The sequence below is a fragment of the Colletotrichum costaricense genome (assembly GCF_030867565.1).
Source record: "Colletotrichum costaricense strain IMI 309622 chromosome Unknown Scaffold_4.1, whole genome shotgun sequence".
Classification (NCBI taxonomy): Eukaryota; Fungi; Ascomycota; class Sordariomycetes; order Glomerellales; family Glomerellaceae; genus Colletotrichum; species Colletotrichum costaricense.
In genome coordinates, this window is record NW_026848233.1 from 416399 (window position 1) to 437737 (window position 21339).

The 21339-nt window shown below is 49.8% G+C and overlaps 11 protein-coding genes across 11 annotated transcripts; 6 read left to right on the top strand and 5 right to left on the bottom strand.

Moving 5' to 3' along the window:
- Positions 1 to 137: 137 nt before the first annotated feature.
- Positions 138 to 2216, bottom strand: CCOS01_04157 (uncharacterized protein; the record flags this gene model as incomplete). The annotated part of the gene is made up of 10 exons (XM_060452340.1): positions 138 to 262; positions 305 to 397; positions 594 to 842; positions 916 to 1096; positions 1158 to 1333; positions 1386 to 1514; positions 1554 to 1659; positions 1722 to 1742; positions 1785 to 2060; positions 2145 to 2216. The coding sequence occupies 10 exons, from the start codon at positions 2214 to 2216 to the stop codon at positions 138 to 140; spliced, it is 1428 nt and encodes a 475-aa protein (XP_060316298.1).
- A 1887-nt stretch (positions 2217 to 4103) lies between these two features.
- Positions 4104 to 4892, bottom strand: CCOS01_04158 (uncharacterized protein; the record flags this gene model as incomplete). The annotated part of the gene is made up of 1 exon (XM_060452341.1): positions 4104 to 4892. The coding sequence occupies one exon, from the start codon at positions 4890 to 4892 to the stop codon at positions 4104 to 4106; it is 789 nt and encodes a 262-aa protein (XP_060316299.1).
- A 1020-nt stretch (positions 4893 to 5912) lies between these two features.
- CCOS01_04159 (general amino acid permease AGP2) lies at positions 5913 to 7818 on the top strand (the record flags this gene model as incomplete). Its single annotated transcript, XM_060452342.1, has 4 exons — positions 5913 to 6412; positions 6475 to 6637; positions 6704 to 7266; positions 7347 to 7818. The coding sequence occupies 4 exons, from the start codon at positions 5913 to 5915 to the stop codon at positions 7816 to 7818; spliced, it is 1698 nt and encodes a 565-aa protein (XP_060316300.1).
- A 907-nt stretch (positions 7819 to 8725) lies between these two features.
- CCOS01_04160 (CVNH domain-containing protein) lies at positions 8726 to 9874 on the top strand (the record flags this gene model as incomplete). Its single annotated transcript, XM_060452343.1, has 1 exon — positions 8726 to 9874. The coding sequence occupies one exon, from the start codon at positions 8726 to 8728 to the stop codon at positions 9872 to 9874; it is 1149 nt and encodes a 382-aa protein (XP_060316301.1).
- A 188-nt stretch (positions 9875 to 10062) lies between these two features.
- On the bottom strand, positions 10063 to 11594 carry CCOS01_04161 (NAD-dependent aldehyde dehydrogenase; the record flags this gene model as incomplete). Its single annotated transcript, XM_060452344.1, has 3 exons — positions 10063 to 10174; positions 10226 to 10343; positions 10412 to 11594. 3 exons carry the CDS (start codon positions 11592 to 11594, stop codon positions 10063 to 10065), a joined length of 1413 nt encoding a protein of 470 aa, XP_060316302.1.
- Positions 11595 to 12335: 741 nt separating this feature from the next.
- On the top strand, positions 12336 to 13489 carry CCOS01_04162 (uncharacterized protein; the record flags this gene model as incomplete). The annotated part of the gene is made up of 3 exons (XM_060452345.1): positions 12336 to 12676; positions 12736 to 13051; positions 13112 to 13489. The coding sequence occupies 3 exons, from the start codon at positions 12336 to 12338 to the stop codon at positions 13487 to 13489; spliced, it is 1035 nt and encodes a 344-aa protein (XP_060316303.1).
- A 2135-nt stretch (positions 13490 to 15624) lies between these two features.
- CCOS01_04163 (uncharacterized protein) lies at positions 15625 to 17522 on the bottom strand (the record flags this gene model as incomplete). The annotated part of the gene is made up of 2 exons (XM_060452346.1): positions 15625 to 15711; positions 15813 to 17522. 2 exons carry the CDS (start codon positions 17520 to 17522, stop codon positions 15625 to 15627), a joined length of 1797 nt encoding a protein of 598 aa, XP_060316304.1.
- A 601-nt stretch (positions 17523 to 18123) lies between these two features.
- On the top strand, positions 18124 to 19242 carry CCOS01_04164 (uncharacterized protein; the record flags this gene model as incomplete). The annotated part of the gene is made up of 3 exons (XM_060452347.1): positions 18124 to 18764; positions 18831 to 18846; positions 18988 to 19242. 3 exons carry the CDS (start codon positions 18124 to 18126, stop codon positions 19240 to 19242), a joined length of 912 nt encoding a protein of 303 aa, XP_060316305.1.
- A 423-nt stretch (positions 19243 to 19665) lies between these two features.
- On the top strand, positions 19666 to 20040 carry CCOS01_04165 (uncharacterized protein; the record flags this gene model as incomplete). The annotated part of the gene is made up of 1 exon (XM_060452348.1): positions 19666 to 20040. The coding sequence occupies one exon, from the start codon at positions 19666 to 19668 to the stop codon at positions 20038 to 20040; it is 375 nt and encodes a 124-aa protein (XP_060316306.1).
- Positions 20041 to 20624: 584 nt separating this feature from the next.
- Positions 20625 to 20870, top strand: CCOS01_04166 (uncharacterized protein; the record flags this gene model as incomplete). The annotated part of the gene is made up of 1 exon (XM_060452349.1): positions 20625 to 20870. The coding sequence occupies one exon, from the start codon at positions 20625 to 20627 to the stop codon at positions 20868 to 20870; it is 246 nt and encodes an 81-aa protein (XP_060316307.1).
- Positions 20871 to 21242: 372 nt separating this feature from the next.
- On the bottom strand, positions 21243 to 21332 carry CCOS01_04167 (uncharacterized protein; the record flags this gene model as incomplete). Its single annotated transcript, XM_060452350.1, has 1 exon — positions 21243 to 21332. The coding sequence occupies one exon, from the start codon at positions 21330 to 21332 to the stop codon at positions 21243 to 21245; it is 90 nt and encodes a 29-aa protein (XP_060316308.1).
- Between the last annotated feature and the right edge of the window lie 7 nt (positions 21333 to 21339).

The following is a 21339-nucleotide window of genomic DNA, read 5'->3' on the forward strand; positions in this document are numbered from 1 at the left end:
GGGCCTTTGTAATGATGAAGATGGCGTTCATCAATAATGTGTTATACAATGAGACTGTGGAAGTAGTTCAACAGAGTCTGATCCGTTGTGATGTCCACCAGCAAACATAGAAGCTCCTGCCTTCTGCGCGCCACTGATCACTTCCAAAATTGTCCTAAATCCAACATTGAGAACGGTAGATCATTTTCATTCCCCATCTGTTCCACGATTGAAAGGAAGTCATCCGAAGAGATACCGATAGTCTCCAGAAACTCGGTGTTATCTGGTGTATCCGAAAATACACTCGCGAGCGGCTGCGACTCACTCACCGTCGTCGTAGACACCAAGTCAGGTTCGCTGACAAAAGTTTGAGTTGTGATAGGATCGATGACTGCTTCAATTGAGCCCGATGGTATCCCATTAACTATTAGATGGCGTCAGTACATATGTGCGTAGTTTCCTAAAGGATAATGACGAATCATATCTGTCTGGCTATATTTCCTTCAATCCTTCCCATTTAAGAGCAGAGATAGAGAGGAAAGTAGAGAAAGACGAGAGACGAGAGAAAGGCTGGGGACGGATGTACTGACGCCTTGTAGTATGTGAGTGGATACGGTCTTCAAAGTCTTGGTCGCGTACCCGCCGCGTGAATTCGCGAAACAAAGTCTCCAAATGGACCAACTCTGCTTTTCGAACCTCTGCCACCAAGTTTCCTTTACTGATCATGTCATCCAAGATGTTGTGTGTCTGTTCCATCTGAGACAGTCCATCGTCGCCTATTACCGCTGGGAAGAGTGCCTTGGCCATTGTTAAGTGTATGGCAGCTCCATAAGCATATTCCAACTCAAATGGAAGAAAGACTTCTGTTGGTGGTTTGACGGTTATTTGGAGTCGTGCGTAGTGTCAAAGAAACGGTCAGATTGTACTCATACTTACCTAATAGACTATCATCCCCAGACAGAATTTGAAGACTCTTCACTGCTGATTTAATGCCCGTCTCGACCAGAGTCTTCAAGGGAGCTGAGAAGGTTTGTGGATCTCTTCCACACCACTCAAAATTCTCAAGCTCTTGTTTTAAAGCGGATAGAAAAAGTGGCCTCGTAGCCATGATAACACACTCCAAGAAGACGATTGTCAGTCGGAAGATGACTGAATGAAAATAAAAAGCAACAACTCACCTGATGGTATAGCAAGGTAATGCTTCTTGTTCCTTTCGGCATGGCATCCACCGAGTTTTGGAACTTGAATCGAGTTATCTTCTCAATCTCCTGTGCGTGACCAGCCAAGGCATGAATGATGGACTTTGTCGAAGTAAGGAACTCCCCAAGTGGAGTCTTCTCGGACCTGTAGATAGCTTCAAAGCCGAAAAATTAGTACAAATCTCTATGGGAACAGATGGGACTGACTAGTAATGATTGATGATAGCAAACGCGAGAGTTTGACTTGGAGACCAAGCGTTGCGTCACGCTGTGAGCATATACTCGGGGGGTCAAGCACAGTGGTAATGTCTGCGTCTTGAGTGTTCATGGGGACTCCTACAGAGCAGGAAAAATGTCGATCCATAATATACAAAGTCCACCAGAGGTTGCGACAACGAGCGACCACTTGAGTTCCGAGTGCATCCTCAGGAAGTTGGGTGTGCAAACCCTCCAATTGGGCTATCCGAATCGCTTGAGCTATCTGCCAAAGGAAATCAGATGGGGCTCGAATGAATTACTTGACAAAACTGTATGTAGACTCACGTATAATTGTGCAGATTCTCTCTGATAAATCGAATACAAATATAGACCTGCAAGGGCCAACACCTCGATGGCTAGCAAACTGTCTTTCCACAAGGCGTTCGGCTCTGGTAGTAGCGCCATGGCACGAACGAAGAACTTTGCACCAGGCGGTTCCTTTGAGTCCTTTGACCGTGAAAGAAAAGCTTGCCCAAAGGATAAGACGAGCAGGAATTGTACAAACCACAAAGGTGACTCTGCCGCTTTCTTGGATGCCAGGCCGTAGTAGAATTCTTCTAGATTCTTGACAAAATTTGTCTCGTCAATAAGTTGATAATTCTGACCAAGATGGAACTTTACGGTGTTGAAGAGATAGATAGCATGGTCAATGGAAGGAAGTCCACTGATGTCTGGTTGTCCATCTACCGTCGAGGCTTTCCACCTTAAGGGGTATATTTCGTCATTGAGAAAGCTAGGTGCACTGAAAGGGGTTTCAACTTGGACTCTCTCAGCCATCATTAGGGTGAGACGGGCAGTGAAAGACCATGTTGATGATGGAGCCAGCCAAACTATTCATGCAATTATTGTCAGTATGACTGCCTGTTCAATCACAGCCCTTCACTTACTCCAATTACGTTTATTCTTGTGGGTGTTTTTGATAGTCGTAGAGGGCAACGTGAATGGGCTTGTGTACACGCACTCGGAAGAGTCATACAACTGAGATGACCTACACTCGACTGACTGAGAATCTGGAACTGATAAATTAGCTCACCATCACAGTTTGGAAAAGGAGCTTTGGGTTAATCACTATAGTCTTCGTCATCGGATCCAAACGCTGCACCGCGAGATCGCTTGCTCCCTGGTGTGGATTGTTGTTCTGAGACACGCCTTTGCCGCCCTGAACTGCTTCTAAAGACTTCATCAGATAAAGACTTCATCAGACTTTGAGTCGTAAGATCTCGAATTCCTTCACAAACCTCTCGGTATTGACCGCAATGTTTGTTCCTTCCGAGTACTCGCATTTCATTAAACGCCGCTGGCAATTTGCGCACGGCTCTTCGCCGGAGCATTTGATCTTACTTTGTCGACAGCTGAAACATCTAGCATATGGTCAGTGGACCCTTCCACCCGTAGGATATTGGTATAAGGATTGGGATTTACGCGTTTGTCGTTCGCCTTAGCTTCCGTCTCTCGGAGTCTCTAGTTCCTCTGCTTGCGGGCGACATTTCCCAGGGTGCAGAATTGCGCGAGTTTGGATGCAGAGGCTGGGAGGATGAAGTTGTAACTCAAGAAATGTTTTCGACTTCATTTGCAAGGCATCGAACGTATCACGGAAGCCAACATAACAGTGAGGTCGACAACGTCAGCCATCCACCCATCAGATAGTGTCCGGTAGTGTCGTGTGACTAAAGGCTAAGACTGGACAGGCAGGGCTTGCCGAGAGGCGGGGTTACATGCATTTTACCCCGCAAAATCATCAGAACAGTATTAGGGAGTAAGCTCAGTTGTTAGCAGCATTTACGGCTAACGAATGGCAGCTCTGAGGATGCAGCTGGAATTGGCATTCAAGGTACCACAACCGCATATTCAGTGAGTGGTTGGGGCTCTCAGAGAGCGAACGGGCCTTCAGTCATCCTATGTTGCTATCTATTGTTTTGGCTGAGAATTCCTCCGCATTTGTGACAGGATGGCTTTCGGGGATTGAGCCAGGAGAGGCGCTGGATGAAGCCCAGTTCTTCAGCATTTTGACAGAGCTGGAGCTAGTCTCACGAGTTAAGTTCGACTTCGGCACTTCTGCCAATTCTTTCAGGTGGAAATATCCGTAGCAATTACGGAATTAGGACTGAAATACTCGGTAAATTGGTAGATTTAGGGTCTACACGGGCTATCTCTGGAAGCGATCGCGATAACAGCTATGGATTGGATTTGGGTCTCCAGCATTGAGCTACATTAGTTACCCGACTTAGTTTACAGGGATCGGGAGCAGGGATCGGTTCGGCTTCCAGGGCCTCGGGTGACTTATCAGGATTCGGAACAGCGTATCTGTTCACTATCTTAGGTTTGTCTCTCTTTTTGCTAACCACTTCCGGGTATGTCTGGACGACGTCTAAGTTCCACCACAAACCCCCGTGCCTCTGTGTTTCTTGACAATCGCCACTTTCGTAGGGAGGGGATCTTTCTTAGCCGGTGGTCCTTTGCCAACTTATGCCCGGTAACTTTACGACGAGTCTTACAGCAGGTCACGCTTAGGCAAATTTCTCAGGCGTTCCGGTGCAAGGTAAACTGTGTGAATTACCTTGACGCCGTATATACTGGCTGTGATCAAATAACTGTGAATTTCTACGAGTATCTGTCGAGAAGACTTCATACGCTTGGATCCTGCCTGCCAATATGATACAATGACATCTATTCAGCGACATCGAACTCGACAGTCCCCCATCCCTCAAACGTACAAGACCAGCGACCAGCTTCCTGCATTGGCACTGCCTGCAGGCAGCTACCAGGTAGGATGACCTGCCCTGCAACGAACCCAACATCATATCTTGCAAGTTTATTCGCTAGCCAGGCTACGGCAGACAGTGGATTTCCGAGCACGTTTCTGGTGTTGCCCGACATGACCTCCTTATCATTGAAACGTAGCATCCCTCTCGTGTTGCTCAAGGTGAGATCGGTAAGTTGGCGGGGTGTACCACCTAGGATGACGGCGCCGGTTGATCCGTTATCAGCCAGAGTGTCCGGGAGGTCAATGGCCCAGTCTCGTACCCTGGAGTCGATAATCTCTATCGCGGGGATGGCGTAGTCTATGGCGTTGATGACGTCGGCGACAGTGACATTTGGTCCTCTTAGAGGGCCTTTAAGGACGAAAGCTGGCTCAAGCTCGACATAAGGCTTGATAAAATCCTTGAGGCTCAGAGTCGTTCCCTCGAAGATGAAAGTGCTCGCGAGGAGGAAGCCATAGTCGGGTTGGTCGAGGCCAAAGGCGTCTTGCATGACCTTTGCGATGTTGCCCAGTTTATATCCAACGACTCTGTCGCCATCTTGACTAACTGCGTTCTTGACGGTGACCTTTTGGACTTCAAAGGCGCTATCCGGATCGAGACTTGTCCACTTCTTGGTTGGGGGTTCAATCGGCTCTTTGCTGATACGGGCAGCACGAAGAGCTGACGATATCTCTTGGAGTTCAGAGTCCTGCATTGCCTCTCTATAATCTTCACGTTGGAGAATAGGTTTGATCTGAGAAGGCAGTCGATGAGTAGAACAATCGGTCAAGACTCCTTGTATTTGTGCCATTTGCCTTATGGTGAGCTATACGCCTCGGCATCGAAATGATAACACTTCCATATCCGGTGTGGACCCCGAAGCATAACGTCACGAATCTGTTATCAGAGAGTCCATTAAAGCCATCGACTTTCATTAGTATACGAGACGCCGAGTACCTATCATCTGCATTCGAGGTTGATAATACCGGATCTGTTGGTCGTTGTCAGCAACGGAATACCCGACCCATGTCACCCGAGACTAACTAATTCCCACACCTCCCGGCTAGATCTTCCGAATGGGGACTTTCCACAAGGCGATCGTCGTTTAAAGCTGAACCTGATGGTTTCTGCGTCTCTGTCTATCCTCAGCTTCTTACCCCACACAAGGCTAGCAAATCCTTTCTCGGTAGATTCTGGCGGAGGAGCTCGATGCCGAAGGTTGCTCATCTTCAACTTGGGAATTCAGTGCGCGAGAAGCTGCCATCAAACAAGTTCCGAGACGGGAATCCACACTGATCGCAACTACAAGTCAGAGTGTTGAAGGAAACATAAGGTACTAGAGTAATCCACGTGCCTTCTCGTGGGGTTAGAGAGGCGGACAAGAATACTGTGGAGTCCTCGGTGAACCAGGCATATTACCTTGAACCCATGCCCGAGACCATGCCTAGCGTCCGAGCATTGCGTGTCCGAAACGATGGGACCAATCCGGGGTAGGTTGTAATGGGCAACTATTGATAGGTCGTCCTGAATCTCTTCCTTGTTCTCAGTGACATTCGATGGCCCACGCTAAGGTTTCCTGGTATTCTTAAGTTCAGGAGCCCCCTAATCCAAGACGTCTGCCATTCAAACTTCACATATCTTTTTCAAACCTGCTCCAGACATCTCTAGATCCGAAGTATCTCAGAATTTATTCCATCATCATCAGCATTGTGTCAACTCTGCTTTGCTGGGCAATATGAGCTCCCCGTCAATCACCTCAGAGCCAAAGGCCTCGGTCACAAAGATGAATTCCAAAACCAGTGACAAGACTGAAGTTGTCAATGGGGAAATATTACACACTCCCGAACATTTGCAACGACATCTTACTCCCCGACAAGTCCAATTCGTAGCTATCGGTGGCTCTATTGGGACTGCCCTATTTGTGAGTATCGGGTACGGGCTCATGCGAGGAGCGGCAAGTCTACTCATTGCATTCGTGCTCCACGCCTTGGTTATTGCCCAAGTCAACAACTCACTTGCGGAGATGACCGTCTTCATGCCCATAAGCGCTGCATTTATTCATCACGCCAGTGCCTGGGTTGATGATGCTTGGGGTTTCATGATCGGCTGGAACTTCTTCCTGTTCGAAGCGCTTCTCATACCGTTTGAGATCACCGCTTTGGACATGGTCTTGACCTTTTGGAGAGATGACATCCCTTCAGCTGCGGTTATTACCGTTTGCATTGTGCTCTACGCGTATGTACTATCTTGTCAGTTGGACTCGAAGGATATCCTAGTACTAAACTGCCCCCGGTCAGCCTTTGCAATGCACTCATGGTCAAGTACTTTGGTGAAACAGAGTTTTGGCTCGCAGGGGGTAAACTTCTCCTCATTGGAATACTGTTCTTCTTCACCTTCATCACTATGGTTGGAGGTAATCCGCAGCGTGATGCATACGGATTCCGTAATTGGTCCAAGCCTGTATGACACCATGACCTCCTTCACGCCTGTCGATGTTGTATCGTATATCGCTTACTTAAAGAACAGGGTCCTTTTGTTGAGTACATTGACGATGGCGACTTGGGCCGCTTCCATGGGTTTCTCGCCGCACTATGGCAAGCCGCTTTCACCATTGTCGGCCCTGAATACCTGGCCACCGTTGCTGGCGAAGCGCAGCGGCCGCGATCAACCATGAAAGCAGCCTTCAAATCCGTGTACTGGCGATTCGGGCTCTTTTTCATTGGCGGCGCGTTGTGTGTTGGCATTATCTTGCCGGCCAACGATCCGACGCTCCTGAGTGTCCTGAGCTCGGGCGAGACGGGCACCGGAGCCGCCTCACCTTTCGTCATTGCCATGAAGAACATGAACGTTGGGGTGCTACCTCATTTAGTCAACGCTCTACTGTTGACGAGTATCTATTCGGCCGGCAACGCCTACGTATACTGCTCTTCTCGCAGTCTTTATGGGTTAGCATTGAATGGCCACGCTCCGAAGTTTCTTACAAAATGCACCAAGCAAGGTGTTCCCATCTACTGCCTGTTTGTTGCACTCGCCTTTGCTTGTCTCTCATTTCTAAAGTTGGGCAGTGGCTCCGTGAAGGTTTTGACTTGGTAAGTTGATGATCCATCTTCACTGCGGCCTGTTCCAATGACAACGTGCTGGATGCACTAATATGAGTTGACCTTCAAAGGCTCACAAATCTCATCACTGGCGGGACTCTGGTGACCTACATCGTCATTTGCATCAACTATCTCTTCTTCTACCGAGCTTTGAAAGCCCAGAACTTCAACAGATCCGATCTCCCCTACCGCGGATATCTCCAGCCTTACGGCACTTGGGTTGCTTTGGTCTGGCTTATGGCGGTGGAGATCTTCTATGGGTATGCCATCTTCTTACGGGGCCGGTGGGATATTGGCATCTTCTTCAGCAATTACACCATGGGCCTTCTCGCGATCTGTCTGTTCTGCGGCTGGAAGATACTCAAGCGCACTCAGTTCGTCAGGCCCGAGCACGCCGATCTGGTTTGGATCCGCCCGGCAGTCGATGAACACGAGGCGGCGATGGCGGGTAACGAGAATGAGGTCGGGCTCCGCAGACGCCTAGCGCAATTGGTGAGGGTCGACATGAAACTCAGTCGGGCGTCCCGGAGTCCTCGGGTTTAGTTTACAACCTTTTGTTTATGAATACAGTACTGTGTACATATCGGGCTGCAACGCTGTTCTCGACACAATTCCGAGGTGTTTATGTCCGGAAATCGGACTCGCACTCGCAGAATTGCATCGTTCATAGCTACACTGCGCTCTTGGTAATTGTTGAATGCGAATACCTCACAGGCAAGCATTGTACCGAGCACTGCATGCCGATGACTGCGGTGGCTTCCAATTGCCACTGCTTCGGCTGGTCCCTACGTAAACAACATCGGATAATACCTTTCAAGGCCTCTGACGCCATTGCTCTCCAGCCACTGTGCGGGGAAGGGGTCCCGGGGCGGCAGCAGGGTCCTATCATCTTGAGATGCAGGGCAAAGAGCTCATCGTGGCGCTGTTAAGGGGGCCCTGACAGACAATCAGGGGCTTTGTGGCGGGCCTCGTTTGGCTCCTGATGGTCCCATTGTGCATCCCTCTGGGTCTGTTTGGCCTGGTTCAGAAGCTTTTAGAAACATCAGAACAAGCTACGTGGCAAGGGCCCGAGAGTGCCCAGACTTTAACGTGTTCGTTTACATACCAAGAGCCGTGCCGACTCCCGGGGCTGTGTCTGCGCGGTGGGCCGTGAACCTTGACGCGGTGTTCCCGATTGGATCGACAGAGAGGATACGCGCGGACATTCTGAGTCGAGACTTTCATAAGCCTCACCCCACCATGGCGGCGGTGTAAATATTCTTAGGTACGGAGATCCGTACATGTATCACAAGCTTCGTTGATCCATTATTGGAGGCTCAAGGAAGTTTATATAACCTTCGCTTCCCCGCATCTTAGCTCTCGATCTCGTAGCATCTGATTCTGAGACATCTCTGATCATCAACATAATACCCAAGTTCGAATTGTATTTTTTGTAACAAAACCAATCATCATGAGTTACTACGGCAACAACGGTGGACACCAGCAGGGTGGATACCAGCAAGGTGGCTACCAGCAAGGAGGAGGCTTCCAGCAGCAGGGAGGTCATCACCAGGGCGGCTACCAACAAGACCGTCCTGCTTCTGGCGAGGCCGGCTCATACTATGGCCAAGGTCAGCAAGGTCAGCAGCAGTTTGGCACGCAACATGGATACGGCCAAGAAGGATACGGACAACAGCAAGGAGGCTACGGCCAATCTCAACACCAATCGGGACCCCCTCCCTACCAGAACCAGGGCAACTACGGCAACCAGGGCTACCGCAATGACGGCCCGCCGGGATCCAACGGCCCGGAGGGCGAGGATGGCGAGCGTGGCCTGACCGGTGCTCTCGCTGGTGGTGCTGCCGGCGCTTTCGGCGGTCACAAGGTTGGCGGTAACTTCGGCCACAGTAAGACCAGCACTTTCATCGGTGCTGTTGCGGGAGCTTTCGCCGGACACAAGCTACAAGATGGTGTGTCCGACTGGAAGGACAAGCGGGACGAGGAGAAGAAGCACGAGCACGACCAAAAGCATGACCACGACCGCCCTCACTCTCCTCCCAAGGACCATCACCACGGCCACCACGACGATCGCCATGGTGACGACAAGCCTCGCAGTGGGAACTACGGCGGTGGCTTCACCGGCTCATCTAGAGACATTCGTCTCGACGCCCACGGAGAGTACAACCTCCATGCCTCCTGCAAACGCCGTGATGGCGAGTGGCAGAGCAGCACCATCAGCTTGAACAGAATTCTCGAAAACGACCACGGCAGCTTCCGTTGGTCCTCTGGCGGTGGCGGTGGTGGTGACTCTTCCGTGACCGTTCAGCAGGGCGATACCCTCCGCAACATTGCCGCGAGATTCAACGTGGGATTCGAGGAGATTGCGAGACACAACAACATCCCCAACCCGGACCAGATCTGGCCCGGTCAGGTCCTTCAGGTCCCCGGCCGCGGTGGAAACTCCGGCGGCAACTTCGGCGCCTCGGCGCGGGATGTCCGTCTGGTTCAGGGCGGCCAGGTCCTCGAGGCCGAGCTGTCCCGCAACGGCCAGTGGGTGCGCAGCTCTGTCAACTTGGATGAGAGGATAGGAAACAACAACGGAACCCTGCACCTTGTTTGAGGGACTGCAATGGAACGAGCATAAAAGCGGATTGAAAATTTATTCTAGCGATACACAAAATTGAGAATGTGACCGGATGGTCATGAGTGGCATTGTAACCATGTCAAAATCTTTGGCTTTCTTTCGTATTGAATCTCAGCGTGCAGTCCATTTGACAGTCAAACTCACACTCAACTTGTCACAACCTACTATAGACGCGTGCTAATGCCGCCGATCACGATCATCTTGATCGTCAAGTAGTCCTCGAGTCCATATTTGCTGCCTTCCCGGCCAAAGCCAGAATGTTTGACACCTCCAAACCTAGTAAGTGTTAGATTTCATATATAGATGATTCGAATTACGGTTACTTACGGCGCAGAAGCATCTGAGATGACACCAGTGTTGATGGCAACCATACCGAACTCTAGGAGCTCTGATACTCGGGTTGACCTGGCTAGGTCGTTCGTGATGACATATGATGCCAGTCCGACTTCAGACTTGTTAGCCCTCTCAATGACCTCTTTTTCAGTTGAAAACTTCGTTAGAGCCGCAAGGGACCAAACGTCTCTTCTTGTGTCACTGTCATCGAGTCGTCGACGTCTCCGAGGATGGTGAGCTCATAAAAGTTCTTGCCGGCTGATGGTAATCGGTTGCCGCCTAGCAAGATCTTTGCGTTCTTGGCGACGGCGTCCTTGATATGCTCCTCAACCTTGCCAACGCCGTTGGTCAAGGGTCCGTGGGTGACCAACGCGTCTGTGCCATTGCCAACTCGGAACTTTCTGACTTCCTCCACCAGCCTCTGACTAAACCTGTCATAAATGCCCTCCTGCACGAAAATCCGATTGGCGCACACGCACGTTTGGCCAGTGACCTTGAACTTGGATACAAGAACGCTGGAAATTGCGATGTCCATGTCTGCATCATCAAACACGATGAAGGGCGCGTTGCCTCCTAGCTCAAGGCTCAATTTCTTGAGGGTGTTGCTTGACTGCTGCATCAACAACTTGCCAACTCTTGTCGAGCCCGTGAAAGATATCTTCTTCACGACGTCTGACTCACATAGAGCAAGCCCAAGATGAGGTGTGTTTTCTAGTGCAGTGACAACGTTGAAGACTCCAGGAGGTACGCCAGCCCTCTCGCAAAGCACAGCTAGCGCGTTTGAAGAGAACGGTGTAAGTCCATCAGACTTCATGACAACAGTGCACCCAGCTGCAAGAGCTGCTGACACCTTGCGAGCGCCCATCGCTAGAGGGAAATTCCAAGGCACGATCAAGCCACAGACGCCGACAGGTTCTTTGATGACCCGGGTCCTGTAATTCGGGTTGCTGTGGGGAATGATGTCTCCGTAGATCCGAGCGGCCTCTTCGCCGTACCACTCGAAGAAGCTTGCTCCAAACATCACCTCGCCCTCGGCATCCGCTTTTGCTTTGCCATTCTCGGCGGTGATGATCTTGCCGAGATCTGCTTGGTTGTCAACTAAGAGGTCGAAGATGCGCCCGATGATACGGCTTCGTTGACGGCCGGATAATGCTTTCCATTCAGGGAATGCCTTGGCTGCGGCATCAATGGCATTGTTGAGGTCGCCGATGGTTGACTCAGGACATGTGCCGATGAGCTCCTCTGTTGCCGGGTTGGTGACCTGAAAGGTTTTACCAGAATCTGACGACGTCCATTGACCGTTGATGTACGACTTCTCGACAAAGAGGCTAGGGTCTTTCAAAGAGGATGCGAAGGAAGACATTGTGAGGGAATATCAGACAGGAAGTCGATGCGCGAGGTGATAACGATTGATGCTCAAGGACCTGTGTAAGATGAAGCGATCTCCTATTCGCGGCATTTCGCCCAGGTAGTTGACAGGATTCATCTTTATCGTCTCATGGCACCAGTAGTCGTTCATCGGTGCCACGTCCCACATACTGTCTTGATAGGGAAACTGAAATGAGAGCCGGACACCCAAGCGCGTCTTCGGTGCGGGGTTCGGAGGGACAAGCAGGTCTCGGGACTAATGACCGCAAGCGGGGGCGCGGGTGACAGGGATCGGGTGCGATCTCGGATCGGCTTCTTTGTGAACATCACACTCAATGATGAGAAGCCGAGATGGTTGCATGTCAGATATCGCGGAATTTCTTACTCGAAAAGATTAGAATCACAACAATGAAACGAGGCACACGTGAACGCATGCATTGCTTGGCCCTGGATGAGATATCGACAATCTTTTTTGGCTCGGAGGCACTGTCAGGCGGCCTGATGCCCAACAAAATCGAGGTGGCACACACACCGTCGGCGATGGCTGTGCTAACGTTGTGCCTGTGAAACATGAGCTGTGCATCACACCTCTGAGTTCTTAATTATATCAAGAGGCCTTCGTTATGGTGAGAAGAGAATATCGTAGCTATCAAGACATATCGAAACATTTGTGTTGCCATAATTACTCTACTCACGAGAACTCATAAACCCCGACCCATCAACTGTAAATACAGCTATGGCTGATATCGCGTTCGCAACTCCATCCCCTTTGGCAAAGCTCAGCTTCACGCCCATCATCAAGGACAACCTGAATCCAGCTACACCAGCCAAAACCGAAACATTCAACCCGGACAAGCATCTTGCATTCGTCAACGATCCCAAGAAGTTGTCTCTCAAAGATGTTTCTCTGCCCGAGGATATTGGAATCTCTCAAGTGGCCTGCTCGGAGCCGTTCCCTCTCTTTACTGAAGAGGCCATCCAGTACATGAGACGAGAGATCTTCACGACCGAGGTCTGGGAGAACTGCCTTCACAGCACCAGGTTCGCGCCCTGTCAGTTGCGTGGCCACTGCCCAAAGTATGTTATTCACCATTTAGACGAGTCAAAAGTTATCGCAGAGCTCACATAGGAGGCAGGTACGCGCCGTTCATGAACCAAGCCTGGAACGATCCGAAGACTTTGTCTGTCATTTCCCAAGTCGCTGGGGTGGATCTCATCCCCAACATCCAGTACGAAGTTGGCAACATCAACATCTCCGTACAGAGCAAGACCGGCGACCAGGAAAACACCCAGATGAATGCTGGGGACAACACCTCCGTGACAAAATGGCATTACGATGCTTTTCCTTTCGTGTGTGTTGTCATGATGAGTGATGCGACGAACATGGTAGGTGGGGAGACAGCTATCAAGACGGGAACGGGCGAAATTCTCAAGGTCAGGGGCCCGCAGATGGTATGTGCAATCCTTCCATATGCAGCTGATTTGATTATTTGATGTGTTGACTTCTAGTAGGGATCTGCAGTCATTCTTCAAGGCAGATATGTCGAACATCAAGCACTCGCAGCCATCGGTGGTGCCGAGCGTATCACAATGATCACATCTTTCCGTCCCCGAAATCCTTGTACGAAGGACGACTCAGTCCTCACATCCATTCGACCAATTTCTGAGCACTCGGAGCTTTACTACCAATGGGCTAAGTACAGGGTTGAGGTGGTGCAGGAGCGGCTCCAGGCATTCCTCAGGACTCTGGTAGAAGACCACGCAGGAGACCAGCCGACGGATGTCGGAAGAATCAAGGAATTCTTAGTCCAACAACGGGACTATATTGCAATTACTGATGAGGAAATCGTGGAAACGCGAGGACCACACCTTGCCTGGGAGGGAAGTTGATTTGCGGGTTGTCTTGTCAAGTGTGCAGCTTAAAGGGTCAAACTTGTGAAATCTCTGGCGAACAAAACCCTTGTCGCTAGGATCAATGTGATTGGAATACACGTAAGCTGTTGTTCATACACATTCATGAGTTTTCATAGATCGACATGACTCTCAAAGGAAGTTACTTATGCTGATGTTGTTGTCTAAAGTCCCGTGCGTGTAGATGCTACTAGTACTTTAGTGATCACTTCAAAGTATACATTTCCCTGAGCCGTGAATGCGTTTGGCTCAGTCATTGGCCGAGTATCCTGACTTCTCGTGAACCATCCGAATCCTTTCTCTTCCTTAAATCAGGTAGTGCACTATGCTATTGGTGAATCAATTAAGTCTCTGCTAGGCCTGAGGTCGTGACTACTGAACTTTGCGACGTGGAGCAAATGCCAACATATCTGAGCGCCTAAGAGCAGGCAGCTCCAAAATCGGCAAGGAAAAGGGCGAATGACGGCGATTATCGTTTTCATCACTGTCTCTCTGTGGTCCCATGTCGGCGACAAGCGGCCGGGAAATCCCTGATTCGGCTGAACTACTTAAAGCTCTCCGTGAAGCCGCGATAACGATGGCTGCGATGGCTGCACTGGTGCACAACAGCAAGGCTAAGAAAAGAATTGGAGGAGAAATTCGAGGAAGTGCAAGTCCGATATCACCACAGCTAAATATGGCCGCAGCAGTTACCAATGGTTGAGACACCTAGATACGAGTCAGATTGATACACCGGGAGGAGAACGAAGGAGGAATAGCTTACTAGAGTAACCCAAGAAAGTCTGGTCAAATCCTTACTTTGATTACGTGCGAGATGAAGCGATCGGTTTGCCTGAACCTATAGATATACGAGTTAATCAAAGGCAACAACGTTACGACGATTGGGCAGATCGATGCGTACATGGTCTTGTTCTAGAGTCAGTATCTCTCGTAAGGCACCTAGAGAGCGTTGACAATCGCTCAGTCCGTCACACGTTGTCTTCAAGTCCAGCCCAGCATCCATGTAATGTGACGAATCGCTAGCTTCCGATGATTTTAAGCAAAGCTCAAGTGCCTGCTCGTATTTTCGCACGTCGTCTAATGTGGCAGACAGTGTTGAGAATAATTGAGCGAGAATACTACAAGTGCGACGAGGCCAGTCGAAGTCGATTGCACTATCTCCTGTCCGAAAACCTGCACGCTTTTCTTTATTGAGAGCAAGCTGGGGAGACTGTTAGTGGATAGTCTAAGTTTGTTCACGCAGGTGTCATGGACTTGCCAGTCTGTTCACTTGACCCTCAAAGTGGAGCGTGAGGCTCGCCCATTCTTCCCCGATAGACTGTAGACGAATACTGAATACACGAAAGAAGTATAGTCGAGGATTCCATAACGGTCGATCGCAGGTAGCTCTTCCGAGGGTTATGGGGTCCAATGGACAATCGTATGGATCTTCTGGATCTTCAGATGCGTACTCGGCCAGTGCGTCGCAGCTTGATTCGTCATTGAAAAACGCGTCGGCGAAGGAGAACACTTTCCAACTTTTCTCCTCGTTTCCAAGAACGATGAATGATACGTGGGCTTGATAGAGGAAGCCAATGTCCTCGTCTTGCAGGTGGTCTTGACTCCTAGAAGAGGGGCCGGAAACCTTAATACACTGACGAAGGGGCGTCAAAACGCCACTATCTCGATGATCATGCATGATGTCAATGGACCTTCTCCAAGCAAAATAAGGCAGATGGAATTGCAAACAAAAGTTTGCAGACGACGTTCGCTGCATCTTGAGAATATCAGACCATGTACTTTAACGAAGAGGGTTATACACCAACTCACATCTGAGGCAAAATCAAAATGAGCACGAAATGTGAGATGCCTGAATATACCATCTCTAAGAGCTCGCCGCTCTGTCCGGAAACTTGTCGCAGCGAGCACCAATGCCGCCCAACGGTCAAAATCTGTTATATAACTGAAATAGTGAGTCCATGAACGTAAATTGTTGGATCGCATAATTGGATCATACATCAGGCGCCTTTCGTTGTCCATGCCGCGCAGCCCAGTATTCGAACGCTACAAATCGGTGAGAATTTGTTCAGCTATAGTGACAGTCAAAAGTAGCACTCACCTTGTGCTTCAACACTCTAAGCAGGTGGTCGGCGCTCATAACTTTTGGCCGAGGCGAAGTGTCTTGCTTCCTGTACCCCCTTTGATCCATCCAGATGTTCAAACTAGGGGAGTTAACTTGACTCAAATTCTCGACTGTAGCTCCTCGACAAAAATCACGAAGGAAGTTGGTTTTGTGTGAGGACCGTTCTTGATAAGGGCCAACAAACGAGGCCCAGATATCATCATCAATGCCATCGCCCACTCGGGCAAGCTCTTCCATCAGCATAACGGAGTCTGAGGGTGAATGGCTTATACTGATGGGAACACGGCTCATGTTAGATTTCGGAGGTGTCGGCAGTAGCCGCCACTCTGTCTGAGTTGATGCATTTCTCATCGTGACTCTGGCCTTGAAGCCGTGTGCTAATGCCTGATGTGTGTTATTCTGTCGATTGTGATTCTGAACATTTATGTTCTCGAATTTCAGTTTAGGAAATAATCCCATAGACGATAGATCTTGGAAGGTTTCGGCGGCTGGAACAATGTAGCCTGTTTCGCTACCCGGGCATCCTCTAATGACGTGGCCGTAGAAGACACCCGATTGTTGGTCTATGACAGCTGTACCGGAGTCACCCTGAGTGAATTCACCCTCATAAAGCTGCACAATCTGCAGCCTTTGAATTGTGTTGAAGTTTGGGTTCTGGAACAGAGTAGTACCAGGTACAAGGAAGCCTTTGCGGACTACATTGGCGTCCCCTATCAGAAAGACTTCCTTCGTTTCAAGACCGGCCGATGCCACGTCACAAACATTGACACATCTGTATCCGTATCCGTGGGGTACAACAACTCTGTTAGAGAAGTCAGACACGATGGGTGCAGGAGTCGAAACTAAGACGTAATCAAGTTCATGACGAGAGCCTTCACTGGCCCGAAAGGCGATGAAGCCTATTCGGATTGGAGGTTGTGGATAAGTCGGGCCATCTAAGGTGTTGTGAAACTGAGATGCGTGGTTGGTATGAAGAGGGATACTGAGCTTATCGGGGGTAGAAGCGGTATCAGCATTCAAGGGACGTGAAACCCTACCGTCGTGACTCAAGACAAGTTCACCGCCCGCAGATTCTTCGTCCCAGTAAGAGTCGGCGGATTGAGCAAGTGAAATCGAGCTTCGTGAAAAGCGAGATGTAGGTGTGATGCTCCCTTGGCTCAGAATGTCAAAGTTGGATTGCAACGTCTCCTCATTATCGAACTGGCCATAATCTTCATCGTCGCTTCCATTTACGGAAAGCGTGTCGATGTCTAGGTCGAAGTGTGATATGATCTTCCCTTCCGCGGAGGGACTATCACACTCATGCTCCGAAGTCAACTGATAGTGGTTGCCGTTGACTAGTAGGAAAATTCCACCCGTGGCCCAGTATTCGAGTTCTCCAGCATGTCGGCAGCGCAGTAGGCTTCGTCCTATTTTCAGCGAAGCCGAGTGAGAATAAACATCGTTGTCATACAGGAACTCTGTATTTGAGCTTTCTGGGAGAATGCTGGGAGAGCTTGTTCTCGCTAGTGCTTGTGCTGGGGTTCGCTGTTCCAGAGGATGTGGAATTCCGTGGATTTGGAATTCCGAAAAAGCTTGAAGAGCTTGGCTACCTCGCAGTTCGTCTTTGACCCGAGATCTAATAGCGTTGTTCATGCAACAGACCATTATCGTCGGCTCAGAGCTCCTTGTTGTTGAACCAATCATGTATAAACGAAAGTAGACCTCTGGGCGATCAAGTCCAATGCTCTTGAACACGTCGTGAACGATGCCTTCAATGTCATCTTGGTACTTTCTGAGTGCAGGTCCTTCAGCGTACCAAGCTTTCTTACGTGTAAGCACAGAGTTAACGATGACCCTGCCGCAAGAGTGTTCTGGATCTCTCCATCTGGACCGTCGAAAGAGAGGCATAATTTGAGAGAATGCTGAGACGTTCGGTGACGATGCTTGAATTGTTAGCTCAACGTTTGATATGATTAATAAATGCGAGAGCAATGGGATGGAAGGGCTGAAATGGAAGTGTAAAAACACCAAACAAGTCTTTGCCTGGCAAATCCTACCTACTTCAGAAGTGAGGCGGAAAGTGCAACAATATTTATGGCCTCTTGAAACTTCATTGGTCGACGGAATAGCGCTACTCTCAGGCGGCGTCCACAGAATCATGGATTTCGGTAAGACTCAATAGTTTGTTTCGCATGGTGGGCGCCAATATTTTTGCATTCGCCCAATGGGAGAGGCTGCGGACAATCACTGGCTATGACCATGCATGCCGCACAGTTGTGCGGGAAGGAAATTCTCATGAAAGAAAAGGACTGTACATCCTAATCGCGGCTACCAGGCATTAGTGGTCGCACATCGCCAATAATCACAGACATCCAATGCGTGGAAGGTTTCCCTTAAGCCCAAGAACTGGCTGCTGACTCCTAACTATAATATCAGGTAGGGATAACCCAACAGTCGTGAAACATTTCTTCATCCATGTTGTAGACCTCTATGATTGCATTATGCTACGATGATCGAATTAAGAGAACCCGATGCAGAAAAGCTTGTCAGTCTCCTCTGGAGCCCTCCGAAACCCGACGTTCACGCTCAATTTGGCAGATCACCCACAAGAGGTCCGTGTGGTACATCGGCGTACAAGAACTACTGCCATCGTCAGTGGGGCTTGATTGCGGGATATTTCAATGGCCATTACATAACTCTCAACAGTCTTACAGAGCTCAGCTCTCTAATTCAATATCTCCTCAAGACAGACACAATCACAAGAGGCCAGATAGATGCTTATTTGAAATCTAATCAGCGTCAAATATTAGATCAAAAAGCAGTGGATACCACAATCAATCTCACTCTTCGCCTCCTGCTCATGCTTCGATTCGGCCCTGTTGAAGGGGAGGAATCTCTTGACCATTACCTTCTTTGGGGCTCTGGTTCCTTGAAGGATTGCGTACGGTCTCACCTAGAGGATTTGCCTCATCTCAATATTGAAGGGATCCGTTTCCCGAAGAGCTTCAATGCGTGGAGTCTAGTCACAATTGGGGGCATCAAGATTGAACTAACAGACAATCTAGCCGACCACCTGTTGCTGATAGAGGACGAGAATGATTTGAGAGTTTTGATATTCCACCATGTATCATTCCTTCGATGCCATCAAAGGCGAGTAATGGAGCTCCTCGCAGATAACTGATGGATACATTCATATTGATGCCAATGCCAAACTAGTTCGTTCTACCCTCAGGTATTTCTCAAGGAGACTGAAGATACGTTGCAATTGCTATTCCCCGAGGCAGAATTTGGGGGTTTGGGATGTTCCAAACGTCGTCGGTCGTCATGGCTTCAAAAGCTGCTTTCCAAACAGCCGTGTCTTCCAGCTGATTGGAGACTTGGCGCAAGCGGCACACTTCACGCGGAAGCCCGAAGGATCGAGAGGTTCAACTTCTGGAGGAACCGATTGATTGTCCTCAAGCAGGCGTACGATGATGCCACTCCTCGTACGCTGGCTCAATGGTGGTATGACCGGCGGAACAGGGTCATTTGGTGCACTTTCTGGTTGGCAATCCTGGTTTTGGTGCTTGGAGCGTTGGTGGGCGTCGTTCAGTGTGTTCAAGGGGGCTTACAAGTTTCGAAATCATGAACCACCCAAACCTCGAAGAAACATAGATAATGGATGAAGAGGAAGGCATGCGGGAAGCGGTGATAATCATGCAATGAAGATTAAATCTAACTGATGCACGCCCCTCATTCTGGCTCAGGCATGCGTTCCTTTCTTTTCGGCAATCTTTCTCAGCTTATGCTGCAGCTTTAGAATGGTATCTAAGTCTATGCCACGTCTAAGGCCTTACCATGACGCGATTAAAATATTCCTATATCCTAATTCATTCAACTTGACCCATCGGCCAAGTTGCGGCGATTGATCAGATGGTCCTGCCTGGCTAGATGGGCGAACAAGGCACGAGAGTGCATCCAAGCATCGCTTGTGCCCCAGCGACGATCCCGCCAATCCGCAAGTCTTTAGACTACGTTCTAGAACTTCTGAGTCAACAGGCCCAGCTCCAGAATGACGTTGGAAGGGAAACCGAGGCATCGGACGACTCGACTCAAGACTTCTCAGCAACTTTTACTCAGCAAGAACCGTAGAAAGGGACCAATTCAACACATAGCAGCTGAAGAAAATCCAAGAACAGACGATAGCCAAGGCACCAAGCCGATTCGGCGAACTTGGCACACCAAATGCGGCGCCAAACCATGCCGGCCATCCGGCGCCGAAGACCAACGGCGCCCCAATTGGTCACTCCACGAAGACGCTCGGGTCCGCACCAATGTATCGGAATGTGGCGGCACCTCGGGATTCTTCAACGGGGCCCTTCGGTGTGGCTCGGCATTGGCCGAGGTCCAGCAACAACAGCACAAGGCATTGTGGCTCAGCACCTAAAGCCACAATCACGTTGTCTGGGATGGACCTTGACTCTTCTAAGGCTTCGCCTTCGGCCGCTCGAGCCGTTTAGCGACTTGGGGGCGCTGGTTGCGGCGTTCTCAGTGACGTGGGACTAGGTTTTTCGCTGTCTTCCGTGCGGAGACCGATTGCGCGGCCCCTCATGACATGGTGACATGAGCCAAGTTGCTTCCATTATCCTAGTGTAGGCTGGGGGCATTGGCAACTTAGCGTTCTCCGGTCGGGACGAAATGACGCATGAAGGGTCTGGCAGCACTATGCTGGGCAGATGAACGCATCAAGCAGGCGATCTATAAAGTGGAATGATTCTCCCCTTCATCATAACTGATTGTCCTATTCATCATCACAACAAACCACAATTACAAGAACACTTGAGCCTCTCATTGAGAACCAAATCCAAACTCAAAAACTTCCAACCAACACTCAACCTACCAGTTGACATTGCAACTACCAACTACGACAAAGTCGCACAATCAAATTACCTGCGGCAGACCTAAAGTCAACGAAATCTTCACAACCTGCAAGCTCAACTACCTTCAGCCTATCTTTGCAAACAACACAAGATGTGCTTCGGCCTGTCGAGACGCAGAGGATACGGAGGTGGCTACGGCGGTCCTGGCTACGGCCCCCGCCCAGTTATCGTACAGACCCACCACCACGGCCATCACGGCGGCGGCATGATGGGTGGACCTAGACCATGCGGCCCCCGACCCGGCTTCGGCGGCGGCGGCTTTGGCGGACCCGGCAGACATGGATACGGCGGCAGCGGTAGGGGTGGAGGATGGGGAGGCCGCGGTGGTCGCTGGTAGACTCGGGGGTGACTTACGACGATTTTTACGGAATGATTTGCATGCATTAGAATTGTATACCACGGCGGGAACATGATTTCAAGGGCACAGGCGTTTCAAAGCTTCAAAGCTTCAAAGTTTCAACAATCAGATTAGTAATCGACATACATCAAAGACACACTACCTTACGTCATTGCACAAAACCACATGCATGTCTGATCAGTTCGCACTCGCACGGGATGGCTGTTTGCCTCCCTTGAAAATGCTGAAGATTAGATTATTCCGACGGGCCGTTGGTAACTTGCGCAGTCAGAATACATTGCCATGCCTTTTCGTGTGTCTCAAGGCCAAGGTGCACTGTCGCTATCGAGACCACACTCAAAATTTACCTCCTTAAGCAGACGATGGTGATGTGTTGTGAAAAGATTCAAGGGGGAATTTGAAGAGCCAGAGAAAGCTACGGTACTTAGAGCCAAACCACATGCCTCAC